The 24985-nt window shown below is 39.4% G+C and overlaps 1 protein-coding gene and 1 non-coding gene across 2 annotated transcripts; both read right to left on the bottom strand.

The window, feature by feature from the left end:
• Positions 1–2531: 2531 nt before the first annotated feature.
• Positions 2532–2635, bottom strand: LOC136317970 (U6 spliceosomal RNA). Its single transcript, XR_010727957.1, has one exon. It is a non-coding gene; the product is annotated as a U6 spliceosomal RNA (small nuclear RNA).
• Positions 2636–3775: 1140 nt separating this feature from the next.
• On the bottom strand, positions 3776–24985 carry HTATSF1 (HIV-1 Tat specific factor 1). Its single transcript, XM_066249549.1, has 10 exons — positions 24797–24985; positions 24342–24581; positions 21435–21615; positions 20187–20234; positions 19577–19731; positions 17033–17196; positions 15852–15951; positions 8389–8478; positions 6497–6634; positions 3776–5984 (listed from the first exon to the last, which is right to left on the bottom strand). Exons 2-10 carry the CDS (start codon positions 24525–24527, stop codon positions 4761–4763), a joined length of 2286 nt encoding a protein of 761 aa, XP_066105646.1. The 5' UTR covers positions 24528–24581; positions 24797–24985; the 3' UTR covers positions 3776–4760.

Consider the following 24985-nt stretch of genomic DNA (forward strand, 5'->3'; position numbering starts at 1 on the left):
TGTGAACAATGCTGCAATGAACATGGGGCTGCATGTGTCTTTACATATCAATGTTTCTGAGTTTTGGAGGTGGGACATAAAAATGAGACTCAAGAGACATGGACAAGAGTGTGGTGGTTACGGGGGGGGGGGGAGAGGAGAGAGAGGAAGTGGGGGGAGGGGAGGGGCACAAAGAAAACCAAATAGAAGATGACGGAAGACAATTTGACTTAGGGTAATGGGTATGCAACATAATTAAATGTCAAAATAACCTGGAGATGTTTTGCTCTGAACATTTGTACCCTGATTTATTGTCACCCCATCAAAATTAATTTTAAAAATTACCTAAAAACAAAAGCTTATATTGTGTATTTAAAAGGTAGTATATATAGCCTGACCAGGCGGTGGCGCAGTGGATTGAGTGTTGGACTGGGACACAGAGGACCCAGGTCTGAAACCCCAAGGTCTCCAGCTTGAGTGTGGGCTCATAAGCTTGAGCACGGGGGCTCTGGCTTGAGCATGTGATCACAGACATGACCCCATGATCGCTGTCTTGAGCCCAAGGTCGCTAGCTTGAACCCAAGGTTGCTGGCTTGAGCAAGGGGTCACTGCTCTGCCAGTCAGGGCACATATGAGAAAGCAATCAATGAACAACTAAGATGCTGCAACAAAGAATGGATGCTTCTCATTCCTGTCTGTCCCTATCTGTCCCTTTCTCTGTCTCTCTGTCTCTCTCATAAAAATAAAAAATTTAAAAATAAGAGTATAAAAATACTTTAATAAAAAAATAGGTCAAGTTCGATTCTTGGTCAGGGCACACATGAGAAGTGACTATCTGCTTCTTTCTCCCTCTTCTTTCCCTTTTTCCCTCTCTCAGCCAGTGCCTCAGTTGGTCTGAGCATTGGCCTCAGGCACTGAGAATAGCTCAGTTGATTCAAGCATTGGCCCCAAAGTGGGGTTGCTGCTGGGTGGATCAGTCAGGGTACATGAAGGAGCCTATCTCCCCTCCTCTCACTTAAAAAAAAAAAGTCCAAAGATCTCATTTTCAGACTTAAAAGTTAAGACATATTGTTGAGCCTATGTGCCTAGAAACTTTTATATCAAGATATGCAGGTTTATCATTATTATTTAAAACAGGTAAAACAATACTTGTTTTTAGAGCTTGACTCTTCTAATATAATCATGGCTCTTTTCAGCAGAGACATTAAGAAGTGGTACAAAAGGTTGAATACTGGCAGCAGAAAAGCCGTCTCTGTACTGCTGCTGCTGCTGCTGTCCTTGCTGCTGCCCTTGTTCTATCTGGCCTGGAACTGCCAGTGCATTTTAATCACAGCCTGTAAATTCTACAGATAACTATAAACACAAGCCAATGTGCTTCTGCTCACTATTTAAAAATAATGCAGCTGACACACTATGACATCAGTATTCTCTTGGTTCCAAATGAAAACTAAAACTTATTTGTAGATCTCTGAACACCTAAAAATACACTTTGAACAATGAAGTTTTTTTCTGAATTGATTCATGTGATCATTATTCAAGAATTTAGGCTATTTGCAGTATCAATTTGTGATTTTAGGAAGGAAAAATGTTAATATTTAAATGTTAAATTTTTTAATTACAGTTGACATGCAAAATTAGTTTCAGGTATGCAACATAGTGATTAGACATTTATATAACTTATGTGGTCCCCCCCCTTCATAATTCTAGTACCCATCTGACATAAGCAGCACACATAATTACTATTGACTCTCTTCCCTACACTGTACTTGACATCTTCATGACTTTTCATAACAGGCAGTTCGTGCTTCTTAATCCCTTCACCTTTTCATCCAGTAACACTCTTTCCTTACATCAGGTTTGTAGTTTACAGAGATGTGAACAAAGTCAGCCATGCACATGAGGTGTAATAAGAGAAAAAAATAACCTGAGCAAAATAATTTTAAGTGACTAAAAAAAATAAAAAAGCATGTAGTTTTTATCTAAAAGAGGCCTAATAAAAACATCTATGGACAAGTATTCACGAAGGGCAAATTTATAAGCTTTCTACTGTTCTCCAAGCCATGTCTTTTTTTTTTCAAGCCATGTTCAAAAAAATGTAAGAGTATTTCTCAGCATTACACTGAAATGTTGATTTACTTTAAAAAATAGATTTATGGTTTTTGAGAAGGGCATATTCAGAAAATTAGTTAAATCCTTTCTTTTTACCAAGTCTCAGACATACCAGGTAATTTACAGCAGGAAAGAGATTCCACTCCAAAAAGGAAGAGGTAGTGGCACAAACGGTACAGATTTGCAATCTTGGGGCTTCAGAAAGAGCCCAGAGCTATCACCGCTTGAGAAAGAAAACAGAGATCCTTTTTGCTCTGTCAGGTTCTTTTGTAGAAAGTAGTAACAATTTCAAATATTTCATATATATTGGCAAGACCAGCAATATTTTTATCTTCTAAAATAGTTTCAAGTTTGCTCCTATGAAGGTACTTGCAGACTCAAAGAGGGCATTCAAGCCTTTCAAAGCTTCCCTGAGCCCCTTCTAGTTCCACATTCAAAGTTGAATACATTTGATATTTATATCGTTTATATATAGTCTTGTGCAGGGGCCATGCTAATTTTCTCTGTATTATTCGAATTTTAGTATATGTGCTACCAAAGCAAGCACATATATATAGTCTTAAGGAGCCTTATATTTATAAAATGCCATGGCCCTGGCCAGTTGGCTCAGTGAGGACGGTGTCGGCCCAGCATACATATGTCCTGGGTTCAATATCTGGTCAGGGCACACAAGACAAGAAACCATCTGCTTCTCTCCCCCTCTCATCATCTTCTCCTCCCATAGCCAGCGGCTCTATTGGTTCGGGTGTTGGCCCCATGCTAATAGCTCGGTTGGTACCAGTTGGTCAGCCTCAGGTGCTAAAACTAGCTCGGTTGATTCAAGCATTGACCCCAGACAGGGGTTGCCAGGTGGACCTCCGTTGTGGCACACGTGAGAGTCTGTCTCACTATCTCCCTTCTCCTTACTGAAAAAAAAAAAAAAAAAAAGCCAGGTAATTGTTGAGTATTGCTGCACTTAAGAATCCACCCCTAAATTTTTTCTTTTGATAACAGGATGTATTGTTGCCTCATAATAAACTTCATTTTCAGGATGAATGAAACCTGATTACATAGAAAACAGGTGACTCTGTGTGCACATCGTGACTCCTAATTTATCAATAGCCCCTATAAGTTAATCACCAATTTACAGCTGTTTGCAGCTTTCATTTTCAGAGTGATTATAAGAAGAGCATGAGCATTTTGATACCAACCAAATGAATGAACAGTGAATGAAAACACCCTAATGGTTGTATTTCTGTGTCCCAACCATTGCATGTGGAAGATAAAACTTCATTTTCCTATCATTTAGAAAACCAATTTTCCAATTAATTTAGTGCTTAGCTGTTTCTGGCTTATCTTTAAAAGGGAACACTGTTTTGGTTTGAAGTCTTCCAATTAACTTTCTTCACCTCTTTTACTTATTTATCCCTGGTGAAAATCCTGCCAATTTTAAAAAAGGCCAGCCCTGGCCAGATAGCTCGGTAGATTAGAGCATTGTCCTGAAGCACAGAGGTTGCCAGTTTAATCCCGGTCAGGGCACAGACAGGAACAGCTCAATGTTTCTGTCTCTCTGTCTTCCCTCCTCCCATTCTCCCATAAATAAATTTAAAGAAATCTCAAACATCAACTCAAAACTTCTCAGAAAGCTGGCTTTAAGTACCAGAACTCTTTCCAGTCTAAGGAGGATAATGATTACACTCAGACAGTATAATGAAAAAGCATCAATGCAGTTTATTTCAATGCTTCTAATTTATGAGAATAACTGCTTAATGTTATATCAGAATTCAATTCACCAATACTCAATTTGGAAAGCATACACAAAAAAGACCCAACATTTTATTGAAACATTTAATTTAGCACAGTACTAGGCACCATTCTAGAACAAAAACTGCAAAATTGAAGTATGAATGACAACAGGCGTTCTTAACTCCAGGGGAACTATAACCCTTCCCAAACTGTACACCAAAAGTTGTATAGTGAGTACACTTTTCTGGGGAGAGGACCCACAACTCTAATCAACTTTTAAAGGGGCCCAAACAGTACAGAGTAGAATTCTAACCTCCTTTCTGTATTTGCAGTAACGGAAGCTGCAGACCTCAGGAAGTTCACTCTTGAACATCTAACAGTTTTCATGGGAAGAGGGTAGAAAGGAAAACGAAGAAAAGTAACTTGCAGGGGAAAACTCCGAAGTGCTCTTTACCTTCTAAGCTTTAGTAACACGTTCTGGTTTAGAGAGGGAATATAGGGACCTAAGTGGTAAAATAAGCTGGAAGCAAGGAACTCCTATTGGATTTTTCAAATCCTTAAAAAACAAAACTTAAGTATGAATAAAGCAATAGTAAGAACTTAATATGCAATTTAACTCAAGTCCAATTCTCACTTTCTGCATATTAACAAGTTTATTTTATTTTGAGTATCACAAACTTCAATTAGAATATTTTTAAAATATTCTGCATGCATGTAACAAATCTGACAAAAGACGAGTATTCAGTTTACTTGCATTATACTATGAAGTTTTAACTGAATAGCCAACTAACATATTGAAAATATTAAGTACAGTAACAACAAAAATGTCAATGCATTAATCTGAGTGTCCTACCACTATGCACGTGATCATGTAACACTACTAATAATTACCCTGGAACATAGGCAAAACGTAGACAGGAATTTCCCTCAAAAATAAGTTTGAAGGATTAAATATCATTATCATTATCATCATCATCATCATCATCACCATCACTACTAAGGATGAAGCTGCTGCCTGTGGACAGGCCTCCTTCTTCCCGAACATTCCCCAAACCACCCACAGTCCCTTTCTCATTAGACTCATCCAACAACTTCTCACAGGATTCTTCATCAAATACCTTCTCATTGGAATCCTCCTCTTCGAACACGTTTTCATCTATACCTTCTTCATCCTCCTTTGCATCTACTTCTTTTTCATCTGAATATTCAAACACCTTTTCATCTGCATCATCTTCGTCCTCCCTTTCGTCATCTTCAAGCCCCTTTTCATCTGCTTCTTCTTCGTTCTCTTTTTCGTCAGACTCATCATCAAAAACTTTTTCATATGTATCTTCCTCTCTTTCCTTTCCATCTGATTCATCGTTCAACTCTCTCTCAGAGCCTTCCTCATCAAAGGCTCTTTCAGAGCTGTCATCTTCAAATTCTGATTTTTCAGAGTCATTTTCTTCTAACTCTTTTTTGAGATTGTTTTCTTTAAACTCCCTGTCAGAGCCATTCTCATCAAACTCTTTTTTAAGGCAATTTCCTTCAAATTCTTTTTCCAACCCCTCTTCAAACAGCTTTGCAGAGCAGTCTTCTTCAGATTCTCTTTCCGACTTAGCTTCAGGCTCCTTTTGGGGGCCATTCTCTTCTCCAGACTCCTTGTTGGGGCTATCTTCTCCAGACTTCTGTTCAAGGCCATTCCCTTCAAAATCAGTTTTGAGTCGCCTCTTTTTGGATTCTCTTCCCGGGCCCTTCACTTTAGACTCTGTTTTAGGACTACCCTTTTCAAACTCTTCTTTGGGACTGCCTTCCCCAGATTCTCTTGCAAGGTGCTTTTCATGCTCTCTTTTGAGCCAGCTTTCCTCAGACTTTCTTTCAAGGCAGCCTTCTTCAGCCTCTTTTTTGGAGCCACTTACTTTAGCATCTTCTTCAAATTCTCCCCTATCTTCCGTTTTCTCAAACTTCATTTCATCTATAGGTTCTTCAAACATCATTTCCGTTGTGGCTTCTTGAGCATTCGTTTTAGATGTGCTAGGGTGCTCTGAAAAATGCCTTACTCTGGAGGGCCCTGCCCTTTCTGAAGCACAGAGAGACTGTGAATGCTGAAGACCTTTGCCAGCCTCAGGAGCATTGAGGAAAGCCTCCCATCCTTTCAGCCTTTCCTCCCTTTCTCTTGTGGTCTCCTCCACCTGTGTATAAATGGAAACTACCATCAAAATAAATTTTAAGAGAAAAGCAACGTCTCTGAGCATTTCCAATATTGGCAAAAGTATCCTGATTTTATAAGGCATTGCTTCTTTAGGAAATCAAAACAATTCCCTATCTTCAGTTTTCAAAACTCTACACCTTGATTTACTAGTTAACTTTAAGAACATTTAAATAAATGTCCAACACCACAGTACTGCAAAAATATTCTTGTCAATTAAAAAGTTAATATGTGAACTCTGTACTTCATAAAGGAAGAGAAACATTTTGGTTTAACGTATTTTTTTTTCTTATCACTACTTGAGCAAACCTCAAATTTCAAACTTATAAATTGAAAGGTTGAACATTTTTCTTTCTATGTTCTGAATGCAAGTATTATTTTAAAGAGCTACTATTATATTACACAGATTAAACCAAATCCAAAACTTTTCCAAAGGACTGCTGGATCAGTATTTGTTGTAACGAATTATGTTCCCCTGATAGTTAAACAATTTACCTGGTAATCTGTAGTTCCATCCCACACTTGGGCAGTGATCTGACGGCCACCAAACCACCGTCCATCAAGGGTCTGAATACAATAATCAGCTTCCTCTGGATCTCGGAAGGACACAGAGGCCACACCATCTGGGTGTCTCTAGAAAGACAAGGAAAAGAAAGGGGATAAATGAGAAAATTTAAAATAAAGCACACATTTGACAAAGTATGTACATAGTAGTATTCTTTCTAACAATCTGAGTTAAAAGATCCTGTACATGAAGCCTTTCTCCCCTTTCATCCCAGCCAGTGACATGCACCTAGCTGCTTCTTTACCGTAATCTTTTCTAGCATGAATCAAGCATGACATTCTTGGAAATGTTTCTGTTGACAACACTGTGTAGGACAGGCAAGACAGCAGAGTTGTTACATGTGGACTCTGAAGTCCAAGAGCACTGGGATTCAATTCTGACTTGGCCACTTAGCAGCTGAAAGAGCTTGGCAAAGGCGCTCAAACTCTAAATTTGCAGGATCCTCATCTGTAAAATAAGTATATTAGTACCTATCAACCTCAAAGAATTGGGGATTAAATCACATAATATGTAAAGTAGCTTGCAGTACGCAATCAATAAACAATATTTCTTTTATTTTGTCAATTTGGATGTAAAAAAAAAATGGGTGAGGAGGTGAACAGATAGAGGATATTTTTCTTGATTGTTTTCCAAATACAGAGGAGGAAAATCATTCAAGAGGGGAAAATGTTGTTCTGGCAAAGTAGCTCAATTGGTTAGAGCACTGTCCCGACAACAGGAAGGTTGCCTGTTCAATCCCTGGTCAGGGGACAGAGAAGAATCAACCAGCCTGACCAGACTGGCACAGTGGACGTGGAGGACTCAGGTTTGAAAACCCCAAGGTCGCCAGCTTGAGCACAGGCTCATCTAGTTTGAGCAAGGCTCACCAGCTTGAGCCCAAAGTCGCTGGCTTGAGCAAGGGGTCATTCGGTCTGCTGTAGCCCCCCGGTCAAGGCACATACGAGAAAGCAGTCAATGAACAACTGAGGTGCCGCAACGAAGAACTGATGCTTCTCATCTCTCTCCCTTCCTGTCAGTCCCTATCTGTCCCTTTCTCTCTCTGTCTCTGTCACAAAAAAAGAATCAACCAATGAATGTATAAGTGGCACAACAAATCAATGTTTCTCTCTCTTTCAAATCAATACATAAAAATTTAAAGAGAGACATGTGGACCAACGAGTATCCATAAGATCTGATACATTTTTCTTATATTTTCTCTACCTAATCATTTACTATAGAGGAATGATAAAAGGAAATAATCACAGCATACTAAGTCTTTTAAAGCCTGGACTTACAATCCATTTTCATCTAATTATTGCTGACAGATGACTACCACAAGATGAAAAGATATATTATATAACAATGTTCATCTAAAATTTGGGCCTGACCAGATGGTGGTGCAGTGGGTAGAGCGATGCTGGGGATCTAGGTTTGAAACTTGAGGTCACTGGCTTGAGTGCGGGCTCACCACCTATGAATGCAGGGTCATCGGCTTGAGCGTGGGATCAGACATGACCTCAATCTTGGCTTGAGGCCAAGATTGCTGGTTTGAAGCCTAAGGTCACTGGCTTGAGCAAGGGGTCACTGACTGGGCTGCTGCCCCCCAGCCAAGGTATATGAGAAGACAATCAATAAACAACTAAAGGTGCCGCAACTACAAGTTGATGCTTCTCATCTCTCCCTTCCTGCCTGTCCCTCCATCTTTCTCTCTCTAAAAAAAATAAAAATAATATAAATAAATAAATAAAATAGAAATAAAATTTGGGGCATACTGACATCCAGTAATAACTTTTAACTGGAAGAAAATTGCTTCAGATATTATTTGTCCAAACCATGAACTTACATCAAAGAGAAGAAGCTTCTTAATTTGTCCGAACTTGGAACACTCTACTCGAAGATCTTCTCTGATCTCATTCAGCACCAACGGATCATCCTGCAAAAACACACAGTTCAAACAGGTTTACTACCCCTTTCTTTAAGTAAAGATTGCAAGAATCAAACTTTTTATTCTTACTTTGACATACCAACAAGTAAAAAAGGTTTTGCTTAAAGTTAGTTATGTTTGTCTGTATTCTACACAATTTAAAACAAAAGTCAAAATCAAATGAAGTTAAACTTGCATGGCTGCTACTGCTACAGGTCTGCCCTGTTTTTAGGAGGAGAGAATGGCAGATACGGCCGGCAGCAGCAGAAGTATACAATGGCAGGAAGGGGGAAGAGAAGCAGCACTAGGAATCCCAAGTAACAGCCGCTGTACACAAAGGAGAAGTTGTGGTGTGGCACACACAAAGTCAGACTGCTAGTTCTCACGTGCTGTGCGGGGGTGGTGACTGCGTCACTGAGAGCCCTTTGCTTTGTGTTTTGCATAGATTCCTATGGGGAGAGATATACGTCTTCCGCCTTCCATCGACTAAGGGTGCTGAGATTGATCTTTGTGCTAGGATTCCATTTTAACTCACAGGGTCAACCTCCCTTATGGAAAGATTTCTGTTCCTCTTGTCTACTACACATTGCAACAGAACCACACAGACAAGGAGCTGATACTATAGCACACAGTAAAACATGTTCTTAACTGCTGCTTCCTTGCAACTACAAATTTATTTAAAGAACACTCCAGCACTGCTGTTTGAGTTCAGGTGGGCTCCATTCCCCCCCCAAAAAAAGGTTTTAAGATTTCTGGTAGATATAAATGAGCATATCCTACCTATGAATTTCTATTGAGGTACAAGACATATACATTTAGAGAACATTTAAATTCATCTAGCTCACAGGATTTTATTTTCTTAACCAACTGAAGAACTGCAAAAATGTACAAAAAATGGCTTTTCTCTCCTCAAGTTTTGTCAGAAAGCAAAAATAAGCAACTGGTTGGCAGTTATTAAAATCAAATGTAAAATAAATAATAGCCTATAAATCTACGGCTTCTGAAACTACAGCTGGAGCCTGATCTGTGGTGTCACAGTAGATAGGTGTCTACCTGAAACGCTGAGGTCGCCAGGTCAGTCAAGGCACATATGAGAAGCAACTATGAGTTGATGCTTCCTGCTCCTCCGCCCCTGCCTCTCACCTTTCTCTCTGTCTCTCCTCTCTCTAAAATCAATAAATAAAATCTTAAAAAAAATAAAAAGAAACTTCAGGTAGAAGGAATCTGATTTCCCCCACTTATAACATCTAATTTTAGAGAAGAAGTCAATTTGTTCTTTCTTTCTCTTTCTTTGATTTATATTTTAAATGAGGAGAGGAGATAGAGAGACAGACTGTCGCATGCACCCTTTCCAGGATCCACCGGCATCTATGTCTGGGGCTGATGCTCGAATCAATCAAGCTATTTTTAGTGGGATGAACGCTGTCGGACCAACCAACCGATCTATCTCCTCAGCGCCCAGGGCTGATGCTCAAACCTATTGAGCCACTGGCTACAAGAGGGAAAGAGAGAGAGAAGGGGTGGGGGGAGAAGCAGATGGTCACTTCTCTTTTATGCCTTGATTGGGAATCAAATCTGGGACGTCCATACACCAGGCTGATGCTCTATCCACTGAACCAACTGGCCAGGGCCAATTTGTTTTCTATATAACTATCAGACCTAAGAGGAATAAGGAATGGAGCATAAGTCATTTGGTAAAGTCGTGTGGTAGCTTTTCAGTACGTGTGTGTGGTTAGCTCCTATGAGAGAGTGTGCTTTCCGAAGGCAGGAATCACATTCAAATGAACTCAGCATGCCTTACAGAACACAGCAGTCTTATACACATAATGAAAAGTCAATAAAAGCTTCCTCAAAGTTTCATAAACTATTCCTAATAACTTGATTCTATTCACTAAGGGAAATCGGGATTATAGTACAAACAAAAAGTTTCAAAACACTTAACAAATATAAGTGTGATCCATTGTTGGGGGAGGGGAACACTGTCTGTATTTCTGTATCCAAGTCTCCATTTTCATTTATACCAGTTTAAAAATAATTAATGTATCTTCACTGCTTTACAGTACTCTGAAGCTTAAAGATAATAATCCCCTGCTTTAGAAAAACTTTTTAAAAACATTTTATTTATTGGCCCTGGCTGGTTGGCTCAGTGGTAGAGCATCGGCCTGGCGTGCAGAAGTCTCGGGTTCGATTTCTGGCCAGGGCACACAGGAGAAGCGCCCATCTGCTTCTCCATCCCTCCCCCTCTCCTTCCTCTCTGTCTCTCTCTTCCCCTCCCGCAGCCGAGGCTCCATTGGAGCAAAGATGGCCCGGGCGCTGGGGATGGCTCCTTGGCCTCTGCCCCAGGCACTAGAGTGGCTCTGATTGCAACAGAGTGACACCCTGGAGGGGCAGAGCGTCGCCCCCTGGTGGGCATGCCGGGTGGATCCCGGTCGGGCGCACAGGTGCACACGGGAGTCTGTTTGACTGTCTCTCCCCGTTTACAGCTTCAGAGAAATCCAAAAAAAAACAAAAAAAAAACATTTTATTTATTGATTTTAAGAGGAGAGAGAGACACAAAGGGGCAGGGGAGGAAAAGGAAACATCAACTAGCAAGTGCTTGTCATATGTGCCCTGACTGGGCAAAGCAGGGTTTCAACCCGGCAACCTCAACATCCCTTGTCAGCGCTTTATACACTGCCCACCACAGGTCAGGTGGCAAACTCTTTAACAAAGCTAAGCATGGAAATTTTGTAAAAACACTTGGAAAGTAACAGACCTGAGACTAGACAGACCAATACACTGAAACTTCCTGCAGTCAATATTTGTAACTTTCCAGGGTGCTATTAGTTTTTCTAAAAATAAATAAACAAACTGTATTTTTTATTCTTTTCGAATCTAAATTTACACTGTCCAAATCGGTGACCACTAACACCTGAAATGCCACTAGTCCAAACCAAGATTTGTTTCAAGTAGGAAATGAAGATCGCCATTTTTAAGATTTAGTACGAAAGGAAAAAAACACAATAATATAGCTCATTAATATCTTTAGTAATGTTAAAATTACATTATTTTGGATAGATTGAGTTAATTAAAATTCATTAAAATTTCTCCTTTCCTGTTACAGTTTTATTGTGGCTATTAGAAAGATTTACATTACACATGCGGCTCACATTACATTTCCATTGAACAGTGCTGGTTTACAAAAGACTGACTTTTGCATCTGAGTTTTAATTCTTCATCTCTTGGTATTCAAATTTACCAAGCATGCAATTTTATTTTTTATTTTCTTTTCTTTTTTTAATTATTTTTATTTATTCATTTTAGAGAAGAGAGACAGAGAGAAAGAGAGAGAGGAGAGAGAGAGATAAGGGGAGGAGCAGGAAGCATCAACTCCCATATGTGCGTTGACCAGGCAAGCCCAGGGTTTTGTACTGGCAACCTCAGCATTCCAGGTCAACACACGATCCACCGAGCCACCACAGGTCAGGCCAGGCATGCAATTTTAAATAGGCTTTGAATTAAATACTGAAAACTCTGTGAAGTTACATTAAAAATAGTAGCCTTCACATTGTTCTCCCTGATACCAAAGAGTCTTTTCAGGTATTTTGCTGCCAACACTGGTCCTCTGTTTGAAATAAAAATATAGTTCACCCCCCAAATCTGACTTCTTTCTGACCCCCACATAACCTGCGAATTCAGTTTATGTTTTCACTACAAAATTCAATGTTGATGTCTGTTCTTAAGATTAATATGGAATTTTCAATCAAATCAAACACTCCCCAAAAATGTCCAAGGAAACCAGGTTTTCCTGTTGAACACCCACCTCTACAGTGAAGTGTACCGTATCTCGGCCAGTGTTGTCTGGCAGAACTTCCTGCAGTCTTGGAAATGAGTATCTGCACTAATATGGTAGCTACTGCCACAGGTGGCCACTACAACTGAGGAATTCCATTTTCAGTTTTCTATCATTTAAATTCACTTAAACTTCAATAACTACATGAGGCTGGACATTACTGTACTGGACAGGTCTGCACTGGGACACTTTGAGGGTCCCAGAGACACTGAACAAAAACACGTTTGTCTGTAATCTGTCCGATAGGCTCTGACCAAGCTCAGCTGGCCATAGAAGACCACAGCAAGTGGACAAACCTGACAGCACCAAGGCTTTCTCGAACTGTGACCTCTGAAGGTCACTGCTACCCTCAGCCTTAGTGGCATCCGCACCCAAAAAGGAACCCTTCGTCTCTTTGCAAAGAGAAACTGTTTTCTCCATCCAGGAATGAAAAGTGTCTGCCTCCTGAGTAACGGGTTTCATTCCATCAGCCTTTCACCTTTTCTCCACATATACACCAAGGACCTTTTCTAAGTATACATGGAGAACCGACTGTGTCAGGCACAGTACTAACATGGGACATACTAACAGCAAACAAACAAGGAGACAGAGTCCTGGCTCATGAAGCTCATATTCTGTTTGAGATCCAATTATTTCACATAATAATAAATGCTATGAAAGCAACAAAGTGTTGAGTTTTTGAACCACCAAGAATTTACAAGCACCCAGTCTGTGGAACAATGAGGTTGCCAGTTCGAAACCCTGGGCTTGCCCAGTGAAGGTACATATGATAAGCAAGCAATGAACAACTAAGGTGAAGCAACTATGAGTTTATGCTTCTCGCTCCCCTCTCCTCCTCTGTAAAACCAAAATATAAAATCTTTGAGAAACAAAAAGAATTTACAAACACTAAACTCCTATCCTTAAAAGTAATCACTGGAGGGAATTTCTCGGAGGCAAGGTAGAATAAATGAGGCTTTTTGGAAAAGAATATTCGTTAAGGTAGGAAAGCTAAGTCTGGCCAGGGTGACATCTAGACTCAAATAGGGGGTCTCAGTGAACAAGAAACGAGGCAGGAGCAGAAACGAAAGCAGCGGCATTCCCCCCCCCCCCCCCAGTCTCCTACTCCAGAGTTGCAGACACCGAGTTAGGTTTGCATTCGTATCGACACCAAGTGTTAGGAGTGTGGAACGTTTGAATCAAGGACCTCACATCATAGGTTTTAATAGGTCTCCTAATTTTAAAAAAACAATTATTTCCTGTGGGGGGATAAAATGGGATGAATTGTAGGCAATTCTGGAGTTGTATCTAGTAGACTAGATACCAGGATCCACTTGCACTCCTTTTAAAGCCCCACGTAGAAGGGACTACGTTTCAAAAAGTATTTAGCCTACATGTAAATTATTTAAACATGTTTCATTATCACTGCAAGTCTAAAGCACCTCTGCTATATTGCAAGATTCTTCAGGATTTTAGTCAGAAGAGACATCAAAAACCGTAAGTAGACCATGTGTTCTTTTTCCAATGATTTCAAAAGATCTGTAGATTCCATAGGTGCACAGTAAACCCGATCACAACGCTATTTACCTGGATGGAGCTCAAAAGACCATTCTGGACTCTTAGTTATCTAAAGCAGCTAAAATGATATTGCCATTCTGACTCCATTTAAATGTACAAAAGAACCAAAGTGGACTTTGTTTACAACTAGATCATTTGTAAACCTGGATTTTTATATTATGAACTTTTTTTTAAATGTGTAACTTATTCAGAATCCAGGAAGATAATAAAGAAAAATATGAAAACAAGTGGCAGAATGCAACATGAAGAATAAACATTCCTTAAACCAGTGGTTTTCAACCTTTTTACACTTGAGGACCAGTAAAAATAGAATTATTTTGGGGACTGCTAAAGCAGAAATAACCCTGAATATAACCGAATTTGATTAAGATTGTTGAGTCAATAATCTTCATCCAACATTGGGGTGGTTACTCTTGCACAGACCCACATGAAATTTCTGCAAGGCTGGTCTGCCTTAAACTTCTACAGTAGCTCTTCTTCCTTTACTATTTGCTGTTCTCGGAATTTTACACGAACATCAATATTATAAAGTCTTAAGAGCTGCTGAAGACTTTGTAAAAATTAGGTCTTGAAAAACAACCTTCACTATCAAAACATCAGGGGATGTATTTCATCAACCAAGTAGTTCTAAAAACCAAACTTTTAGTACTAAAGTGAAGGCCCTGGCCGGTTGGCTCAGTGGTAGAGCGTCGGCCTGGCGTGCGGAAGTCCCGGGTCCGATTCCCGGCCAGGGCACACAGGAGAAGCGCCCATCTGCTTCTCTACCCCTCCCCCTCTCCTTCCTCTCTGTCTCTCTCTTCCCCTCCTGCAGCCAAGGCTCCTTTGGAGCAAAGATGGCCCAGGCGCTGGGGATGGCTCCTTGGCCTCTGCCCCAGGAGCTAGAGTGGCTCTGGTCGCAACAGAGCAGTGCCCCAGAGGGGCAGAGCATCGCCCCCTGGTGGGCGTGCCGGGTGGATCCCTGTCGGGCACATGCGGGAGTCTGTCTGACTGTCTCTCCCCGTTTCCAGCTTCAGAAAAATACAAAATAAATAAATAAATAAATAAATAAATAAAACTTTTAAAAAGTACTAAAGTGAGGTTTTTCACTTAGAAGTGTGAAAATAAAATAATCCTCCCCATCAAAATCAACCTGTACTTTTTTAACCACACAAGGAGTTCCCATAAATCTTTTAATGATTATTTTTCTGATCATTTCCCATTCTAAGTAGCTGACATTTGGGGGCCACAGTGTGGATGGTACACAGTCTTACCTTCCATAGAACTGAAAAAATACTGGGCTGCCTGCCCTGTGGTTTGAAACCCTGGGCTTGCCAGGTCAAGGCACATACAAGAAGTGACTACTGTGAGTTGATGCTTCCTGCTCCTCCCCCCTTTCTCTATCTTCTCTTTCCTCTTGCTAAACTCAATAAATAAAATCTTAAAAAAAAACAAAAACACTGGGCTAAACGGAAAATCTGAAAACCCTGACTGATTCTTTTTTAAGTCTTTAAATGAATTTGTTGGGGTAACATTGGTTAATAAAATTATATAGATTTCAGGTATACAATTCCAGAGCACATCATCAGTATTTTGCACTATGTGTTCACCACCCCAAGTCAAGTCTCCGTCCATCACTATCTGTCCCCCGGTCCCCCCTCCACCTCCTGCTAGCTGCTCTTCTTCCTGCAGTCCCCACACTGATGTCTGTGTCTGTAAGTTGTTTTCCTTGCTAAATCCCTTCACCTTTTCCACGGAGCCACCGTAACCTCCCTCCCCTGACAGCTGCCAGTCTGTGCTCTGTATCTGTAAGTCTGTTTCTATTTTGTTTCTTTATATTGTTCTTTAGATTCCACATATAAGTGAAGTTATATGTTATCACTGGCTAAGTTTTTCTACTCTGAGGACATGAATGTGCAGGACCTGACATGAGAAAGACGGGAAGAGGCAAGTTTTGGGCTCCCTCGAAAGAAGGCATATCAGTGTTTCTACTATCAGCAAGAATACTGGATCCTACCTCAAAATCCATAGGATGAAACATATTTTTGATGATGACAACTCGCTCGTGGCGCATGCGAGATGGTCCATCCCTTCTCTCAGGTCTCCAATCCAACTGCCTAATGCCAGAAAGTAGAAATAATCCTTTATTGAGTATTTTTAAATGATCATTATTTGATTCTAAAACAACAGTGTATATTTTAGTCACAGTTCCATTCAAAGAACTTGGCTGAATAAAAATAATGGGCAAGTGAAAGATAGATACAGTATCTGAAATCCTAGGATGTAGTGTATTTTTTTAGAACTGCTATCTGGTTACAAATATTCCACTGACATTCCTGAAAAACTGCTAATTACTCATTATGTATGATTATCTAGAAAGATAAAGTCCAAAGCCAAAAATCTGTTTAAATTGCTATTGTTTTTCAGGCCTTTCATGATTATGACCAACTGTATTGATTTATATAAACGTACTCTTAGGCGTCTACGGCCATACCACCCTGAATGCGCCCGATCTCGTCTCGTCATAAAGGTACTCATTCGTTATTATAATTCTAAATTTTACTGATACTGTTTATAAAAATTGAAAGTATCTATTTTAACTATTCCTGTTAAAAACTATAGGACAGCACAAGTAAATACTTTTATGATCAATTTATCAATAATTTAAGCATTACTAGAAGTCACTCTAATAAAAGTACTTTTATCATCTTGGCTAATTTCTTAAAACTAGCATATTTCAAAATATATTAAATAAATGAACTAAAAGAAACTTGATGGCATATACACTATATTTAATACATAGTAAATACACTGATAAAACCTATCATTTCAAATTTCTAATTCCTATAACAAATCTGTATGTAAAAATTTAGCTCCTGTATAGCTGATTTCAATCTGCACTGAAAAAGAACTAATGCCTCTGGTTTACAAGCGTAAACTGTTTTATTTAATCTGATGTTCAACATCTCCTGAAGAGACAGCTCTCTTATCTCACTTATGCCCCTGCTGTGTTACAAACAACACCCCAGAAAATAAAAACACCCCTGCTGCCAAATCATCCTATGGTACAGATGAAATTTTTTAAAAATAATTTGTAGGTATATTTGATGGAACAAAACTAAGTGGCCATTACTAAAAGATTACTCTGGGATATCTGTATGAAATCTTTCAAAAAGGAGAAAAAAGAGCTACACGAACTTTTGTTGCAGAGACAGCTTTTTCTTGTAGTCCTTGCACTTTTTCTTCTTCCTAGAGGCATCATATGTCCCCTTCAATTGAAACTTTGCCACCTCCACATGTAATCTGTAGCCTCTAATTTCATCTTCATCCAAAAGTTTTAATGCAAGGTCCACAGATTCCCTCTTTATAAAGGGAAAACAAGACGCAGTCAGTAAGGTACACACAGAAATGTCAGGTTTTTTTAGATGAATGACAACTATAAATGCAATAATGATTTAAACAAAACTACCTACTGGGGATAAAGAACTCTAGAATGCATATCAGGAAACCTGCATTCAAGTTATAGCTGCCCTCCTGGCCTGGCCTGTGGTGGCACAGTGGATAGAGCACCGACCTGGAACGCTAAAGTCGCTGGTTCAAAACCCTGGGCTTGCCCGGTCAAGGTACATATGAACATATGACAAGTACCATGTGAACAACTAGAGTGAAGCAACTACTTCTCGCCCTCACCTCTGTAAAATCAATACCTATAATCTTAAAAGAAAGAAAAGACATAGCTGCCTCCGACCAGCCATGTGAACTTGGGCAAGTTATTCACACTCCCCGAGTCCCAGTTTTTTCATCTATAAAATGGAAGTAGTAACACAAAATTACACGGAATACACATAAAGGAGAATGACGGGCATATGGTAGTCGCTCAATAAGTTATATCATTATTGAACACTTTTGCTTCTTGATGGGTCTGTTTCTCAACTACAGAACAAGGCAAATGAACTTGTGTGATTTCTATGGTGCATTTCAGTTTTAAAATTCTAAGATACTTCCTTAAACGACTAGATGACTCAAGAAACAGGGAATAGCATAACTGATCTTTCATTCTTTTGTTCACCAATTGGAATGTAGGTCTGTAATATACTGGAAGTAGACTATGATTATTTGACAGCTTGTACATTAGATACATTGTGGATTCTGGATCCTATACAAAGAGGGCAGTTGTCAGTCTTACAGTGTCAAAAATCTGAGGAACTGAAAAGAACTGAACTCAGCTGCATTTTGTGTGTGTGTGTGTATGTGTGAGTATGTGTGTATTTTTTCGAAGTGAGAAGCAGTGAGGCAGTCAGACAGACTCCTGCATGGGCCCAACCAGTATCCACCAAGCATACCCACCAGAGGGCGATGCTATGCCCATCTGGGGTGTTGCTTTGTTGCACTGGGAGCCATTCTAGCACCTGAGGCAGAGGCCATGGAGCTAGCTGTCCTCAGCACCCGGGCCAACTTTGCTCCAATGGAGCCTTTTTGCAGGAGGGGGAGAGAGAGATAGAAAGGAAGGAGAAGGGGAGGGTGGAGAAGCAGATGGGCGCTTCTCCTGTGTGCCCTGGCTGGAAATTGAACTTGGGACTTCCACACGCTGGGCCGACACTCTACCACTGAGCCAACCAGCTAGGGCCACAGATCTTGCATTTTTATGTGAAGTTTCTCAAAACTCAATTTTTTCTTTTAAAATCCAATCAAACCTCCTAAGAATCTATTCACAAATTTTTAATAATCCTTGAAGAACTTGTACAACTCCACATTTTAAAACTATATAACTACTTCCCTGTAATGGTCAGGCCCATGTCCCATCCCCTCATATTTAAGAACCAGTTCAAAACCCTATCTCCCAAAATGCTGTCGGCTTAATCCTATCCCCTCTGAACCTATTCAAATGCTGCACACTCACAAACACCAATGGTGTTGGTACTGCTGTCTTACCACTTTCATTTCACTCTAATTATTTGCAGGTCCTATGACATGTGTGTGTCTTCATGTTTTATAACATGCAATGGTAGGTGGCACCTGGATCTAAGAGATGTCCCAGAAATAATGGCTGCCTTCAACACTGAGCTTTTCCTGTGCAACTTGACACTAACAATCAAGGTCTGCAAATGTGTTAATAGCATTCTTTCCCATTAAAAATATATTTTGAATCAGTAAGCATAAACTATCTTCTCCTTTATGGTCTAACTCAAAGGTCAGAAAATTCTTCTTAAGAGCAGTTAGTAAATACTTTAGGCTTTGTGGGCCACATGGTCTGTGCTGCAACCACTCAGCTCTGTTGCTGAAATATGCAAGTAGCCACAGACAAATGTGTAAATGAATGAATACAGCCTTGTTCTAAAAAACCTTTATTAACAATAACAGGCAGTGGTCCCTAGTCTAGTTCATTCAAATGGGTAAATAAAATACTTCTGGCTTTTTTTTTCTTGGTGGATTTTTTAAAATGTATCCTGAATTGATTATATACATACGCTCTGAAAGAGATCTTTGCAGTAAAAATTCTTTTAAGACAAAAGCACCTCAGTCATATAACTCATATAATACTTTGACCTGATTCTATATTTTGTTAGATGAACAAGTGAATAACCGTGCCAATGTGATACACACAGGCACAATCTGAAATTGCAGTTTTCTTCATGCCATTTTGAATAATTTTCTATATTAGTTATCATCTATACAAAATTATAGCCCCGGTTCCTGACATAAAATGGAGAGAAAAGAAACTTATCTGACCACATAACTAACCTTCAAGTAACAGCAAAGCCCATCTCCTTTAAGATTTCCTTGATTATCTTTGTAAAGCTTGACCTTAAATTCTTCTGTTTGAGGATCTCTCATAATAATGCCAAACTTGGACATGAGCTGTATAAATTCATCCACTGTAATGTCTGGAGGCAAACCTATTAACAGCAAGAAAAATTTACAGAATTTATAAAGGCATCGAAATAAAGGTGAAGATTATTTAGCATTCTATAAATTAGAAAACTACAACTTACATGAGCACAATTTTGATTTTTCTAAATGTATGCAAAAACCTATAGAACTGATGAAATTTCCTGTTCTAGTGTGTTCAAACATACATTAAAATTATGCTTTGCCTAAGCCTTGTAGCAAAGAATCTGAAGAGATAAACTGTCACAAATTACCTAAAGTAGACAAAAAGGATGGCATGTAAAGTTACATGCACTTAATTTTTCTTAGTTTTGTAATAAAAATTTTCTTCACTACTGTAAACAGTTGAACAAAAAATAACACACTAAGAAAAAGACTGTAGAGACACTAAAAAAAAATCACTGTGAAAAATATCAAAATCAGTTATTTTCTACTCTAAATCTATTTAAAAAGGTATACATACCAGACACATATACATTTGTATTTCTGTCTTCATCAACATGAAACCATCCTAAAAATAAAAATGAATAAATAAGTAAAACACATGCAAGAAAAGGTAAAAGTCACATTATAAAATCTTGACGTGGTACGTTCTGAAAACTTCCGGGAACTTTTTCTTACCCTTAGAACAAGAAAGACTAATTCAAACCACTGTCCAGCTTTCAAAGTATTTGGATCTTTTACCAGATAATTAGTTTCAGAACCCTGTCTGAAAAAAGAGAGCCAGTTTATCTTTTTTTAAAACATTTTATTGAATTTACAGGGGTGACACTGGTTAATATATAGGTTTAGAGTGTACAACTCTGTAATCCATCATCTGTACACTGTATTGTGTGTTCACCACCAAAAGTCAGGTCTGCTTCCATCATCATTTATCCCCCTTCACCCTCTTCTACCTCCCCCATCCCCTTTCCCTCTGATAATCACAAGACTGTTGTTTGAGTCTACACGGTTTTTTCATTTTTGCTTAATTCCTTCACTGTTCACACAGCCCCATCCCCTCTGATGGCTGTCAGTCTATTCTCTGTATCTATGAGTCTGTTTCTACTTTGTTAGTTTATTTTGTTCATTAGATTCCACATGTAAATGAAATCATATGATACTTGTTATTCTCTGACTAGCTTATTTCACTTGACATAATCCTCCCCAGGTCCATCCATGCTGTCACCAAAGTACAGTTTTCTTCTTTTTATGCCTGAGTACTATTCCGCTGTGTGAATGTACCACAGCTTTTTAAATCCACTCATCTACTGATAGGCACTTGGGCTACTTCCAAATCTTGGCTATGATTATGATATTGCCTTAAAAACAAAAACAAAGCACCTCATCCTAGTAGAGTTTAGGCCTTTGCATTACGTTGCTTCTGACTCTACTGTGTTAGACATGGCCACACTGAAGCAAAACTAACAAGTTCAATTTAGTTACACTCAAAAAGTATAAAAAAATAACCTTACAAACAGATCTTTTGCTAATCCCCTAATACTAGCTCTATTTTGCAAAGGAAGAAACTGAGGCATTGAATTGAAACAGCCTAGCCAATGCCCACAAGATGTCAGTGTGAGAGTCAACATGTGAACCAAAATAATAATTTTTAAAAACTCATTTCAATGATTCCTTCAAAGCCATTATAATTCTCCAGAAAGTAACTATGTACACACCCATTCACATCTTTAAATTGTACATTCATATTTTACAAGCTAAATCCACTTGCCTGCTTCAGGCTTTCTCTTTTCTCCCCTCTTTTTGGAATCAGTGGGTTCAGGGGTTTTTCTTTGTGGAGATTCCTCATCAGGTCTAGCATTAACATCTTGTACATCTGTGGTAGAGCTGGATGCACCATCATTAGAAAAGCCATAATTGGCCTGATATGTAGCAATAAAATCTTCAGTGATCTGAACAAGAAATTCAACATGCACATATAGAGAAATTCAAAAATTATCTTCTCTTGTAAAACATTTACACTGTTATATTACAGCATGTTCGTTATATAACACAAGTATTTCTGTGAATAATAGTTGCAACAGTTAAGTATAAATGCAAAAATAGTCACTTTACAGGGTAGGGAAAATCAGGCTTAAGTGGGGCAAAATCAGGCTTACAGTTTAAATAATTAATACAAAATCAGTAAATTAATAACACATTAATAAATAATACAAGAATAAACTGTTTTGCATGCTCACAACTATAAACCGACTTTTGCCCCACCCTGTATACAGAAAACCGTGCATAAAAAGAAAAACAATAGGACACGTGTACATGAATTATCAACACAACAATCTGAGGTACTAGCATATTTTAAATGATGTTGGTACCTTTCTAGTTGGCTCATTTCTAACTTACAATCTCTCCATGGTCTACTTGACTAAGGCTACGACATATAACCAACAAAGTAGCAGATGACAATAAAACAGAATAAAACCCAATAGACAACTAGCAATTGAAGAACAGAATTAAGATTTCTTCATACAGGTGCACAAGTTTATGTACACTAAGTATGTTTCTGTAGGCAAAGAGGACAGAATGGAACTTTGATTTGCTATATAAAGAATGGGGCTGACAATAGTAAATGTAAAGGCTTGTTTTAACTTTTAAATTATATTATCATTTACTGTCCTAACAAGTTAAGAACCAATCCTAGTTATATCAATCCTCCTGGCTTTTAGGGAAAAAAACACACAATTGTTCAATGCAAAAAATATAGTTATATCTTCGTTATCAATCAATGTTAGGCAAACATAGCAATGGGAAAATTTTTAAACTCAAAGTTTGAAGAGATATGGGTTTCCATAGCATAAAAAGTCACAAGTTAACCCGTTATTAGACTTCTGTCAAAAGAACTCAGAAGGGTAAAGAAAGCATATCTGCACCGCAGTACAGGAGAGAAACACAGCTGACCCTTGAACAACAGGGGTTAGGCAGAGGCAGATTTAACAGCGGGTGTGCTGCACCCTGGGCCCTGGCTTCTGAAGGGCCCCGCAAAACCCCATCTTTACACATTTTTCTAATGGTACCAAGTTTGCTTTCATTAACGTGCAATTTTAACATTCATAGTATATATTTTACTTATTTAAAAATACGGTTAACAGGTATTTTTATTTTCCCTGTCTCTCTCTTTTTTTTAAGGGGCCCAATATTTTCTTCTGTGCCCGGGACCTCAACCGACTTTAATCCGCCTCTGGAGTTAGGGACACCAACACCTCACTCAGTCACAAATCTGGGTACAACTTTTGCCTCCCCAAAATCTTTACTACTAATACCTGCTGACCAGAAGCCTTACTGATAGCATCAAGTCAATTACATACTCTGTAATTTATATATATTACATACTGTATTCTTACAATAAAGGTATAGAAAGAAAAATGTTAAGAAAAATCATAAAAGAGAAAATACATTTACACTTATTGATACCATACGTTTATGTCATCTGTTTATAAAATGAGAAAAAAACCTATAAGTGGACCTCATTCAGGCCTGGGTTGTTCAAAGATCAACTCTAGTCAGTTTAACAATTTGGAGGAATTGGAATATACACATAAACACAAGATGGGAAAGAAATAAGTCAAAATAAATAATTTGTAAAGTGACACAATGGAGGCATACCATATTTCCCCGTGTATGAGAAGTACCTGTTTTCAAAATTTGGGGTCTAAAAACTGGGTGCGTCTTATACAGTGGTTGTAGAATTTTTTACTTGCATTTCCTGCTTTTTCGCACTTGTTTTTGCGCTCATTGTTGAAGACTCATTTGTCATCAGTCACAGACTACCTAATGGATGGGAGTTTTGACAGTGATGAAGCATTGTATGAATTTTATGATGAATAAAACTTGAGTTCAATAACTTTATGTAATACATTTTGTTTTCAAATTTCAGGCCCCAAAATTAAGGTATGTCTTATACATGGGGAAATATGGTTGTTTGCTAATAGAGGCTTGCAAGTCAATTAGTGTGTTATTTGCATCCTTTTTCTACTCATATGAGATTCTGATTAACAGAATACTTTAACTGAAAAGTTTATAGAACAAAATGTAACACTAGTTATTTTACAGAAATAAGCTGAAATAAAATGCTTAACAAGTTCCAAATACTCTAAGTAAATACATACAGATCTTTTCCATCCATATTCTGTGCACGTCTAGTCATATTCCTGTGGTTACATGGTTTAAGCTTATGTGCCTAGGGACAAAATTTAATAGGCAAGTAGAGGTGCGGACAAAGTTCAATCAGTAATGCTACACAAATGTATAGCTTTAAAAAAAAGCTGCATTTTGCAGAGAATATAAGCTGAACATCTGAATTCCTAGGACACGTGAGTTCAGCTCCCTATGAGGAACTGCTAAGTTTGTTCTTGGGGTTTTTCCTCTTTGCAATAAAAAGCAGTCACTAATGTAATTGCCAACTGTGACTTTCACAGATAAGGTTGATAAGACATAGGAAAAACTTAAGAATTAAATTACATTTAAGAAACCTCCCTAAATATTTATTTCTTTTACACACTGGTTCTGCATCAGACGCAACAAAAACCAGTACTACACATGGAAGGCTCTACTCAAAGCTCGCAAAGAAAACAAGGCTGGACCAGCAGCCCACTCTGCAGTTGCACGGGTGACACTCTCTTACCTTAGGGAACCAAGCCTTCTTGTCCAGGTCCCACTCATAGGGGGTGTCATCTGGCTGCTGCCCAAAAGAATCGGTTTCTTTACCGGGATCTTTCTGGGTGTCTCTGTCCTTGGTGTCTCCGTACAATTCTTGCATTCGCAACTGCTCATCAAAGTCCTCGTTCGCATCCAAGCTGTTGCCGCTCATGGTGCTGACTCAGCCGCCGGGACCGTCCAGGAGAGCCGGGAAGCCGAGACAAGGCTGGAGAGGAACAGAGAAAACGAGGTCGGCCGCGCTCCGCCTGCACACCGCCGCCCCCACTCCCACCCCCACCCACCGTAGCCGCCGGGCGCCTCCCCACAGCCCCCAAGCAGCCCCCGGGCGGGACCTCAGCCCACACCGTGGCAGCACCGCCCCCACTTGGCCTGCGCGCGCTCGCGTTCCCAAGCTCGGGGCCCCGCTGCGACACCGCCCACCTGACTCGCTCCGCCGGGCCTTGGCGCCGCCGCGGAATCCAGGGCGCGGCGTAAGCGCGCGCGCGCCACCGCCACCTCCTACGGGGTCTGAGGCGACTGTAGCTCCCCAGGCAACGTCAGGAAGTAACTTGGGAAGCGAAGCCTGTTCAGACTGACGCAGTCCCCTTTGACGGCGCGTTGAGACGTCAC

Source organism: Saccopteryx bilineata, chromosome X (genome assembly GCF_036850765.1).
Source record: "Saccopteryx bilineata isolate mSacBil1 chromosome X, mSacBil1_pri_phased_curated, whole genome shotgun sequence".
Lineage (NCBI taxonomy): Eukaryota > Metazoa > Chordata > Mammalia > Chiroptera > Emballonuridae > Saccopteryx > Saccopteryx bilineata.

Bases quoted from the DNA above. Each gene is read 5' to 3' on its own strand.
- HTATSF1 (XM_066249549.1), bottom strand. From the start codon at position 24,527: ATGAGCGGCAACAGCTTGGATGCGAACGAGGACTTTGATGAGCAGTTG. The intron at 19,732-20,186 runs GTATGTATACCT...TGCTGTTAATAG, and splicing joins TACAAATGTATATGTGTCTG to GTTTGCCTCCAGACATTACA. The intron at 15,952-17,032 runs GTTCGTGTAGCT...TTCTGGCATTAG, and splicing joins AAGCTGTCTCTGCAACAAAA to GCAGTTGGATTGGAGACCTG.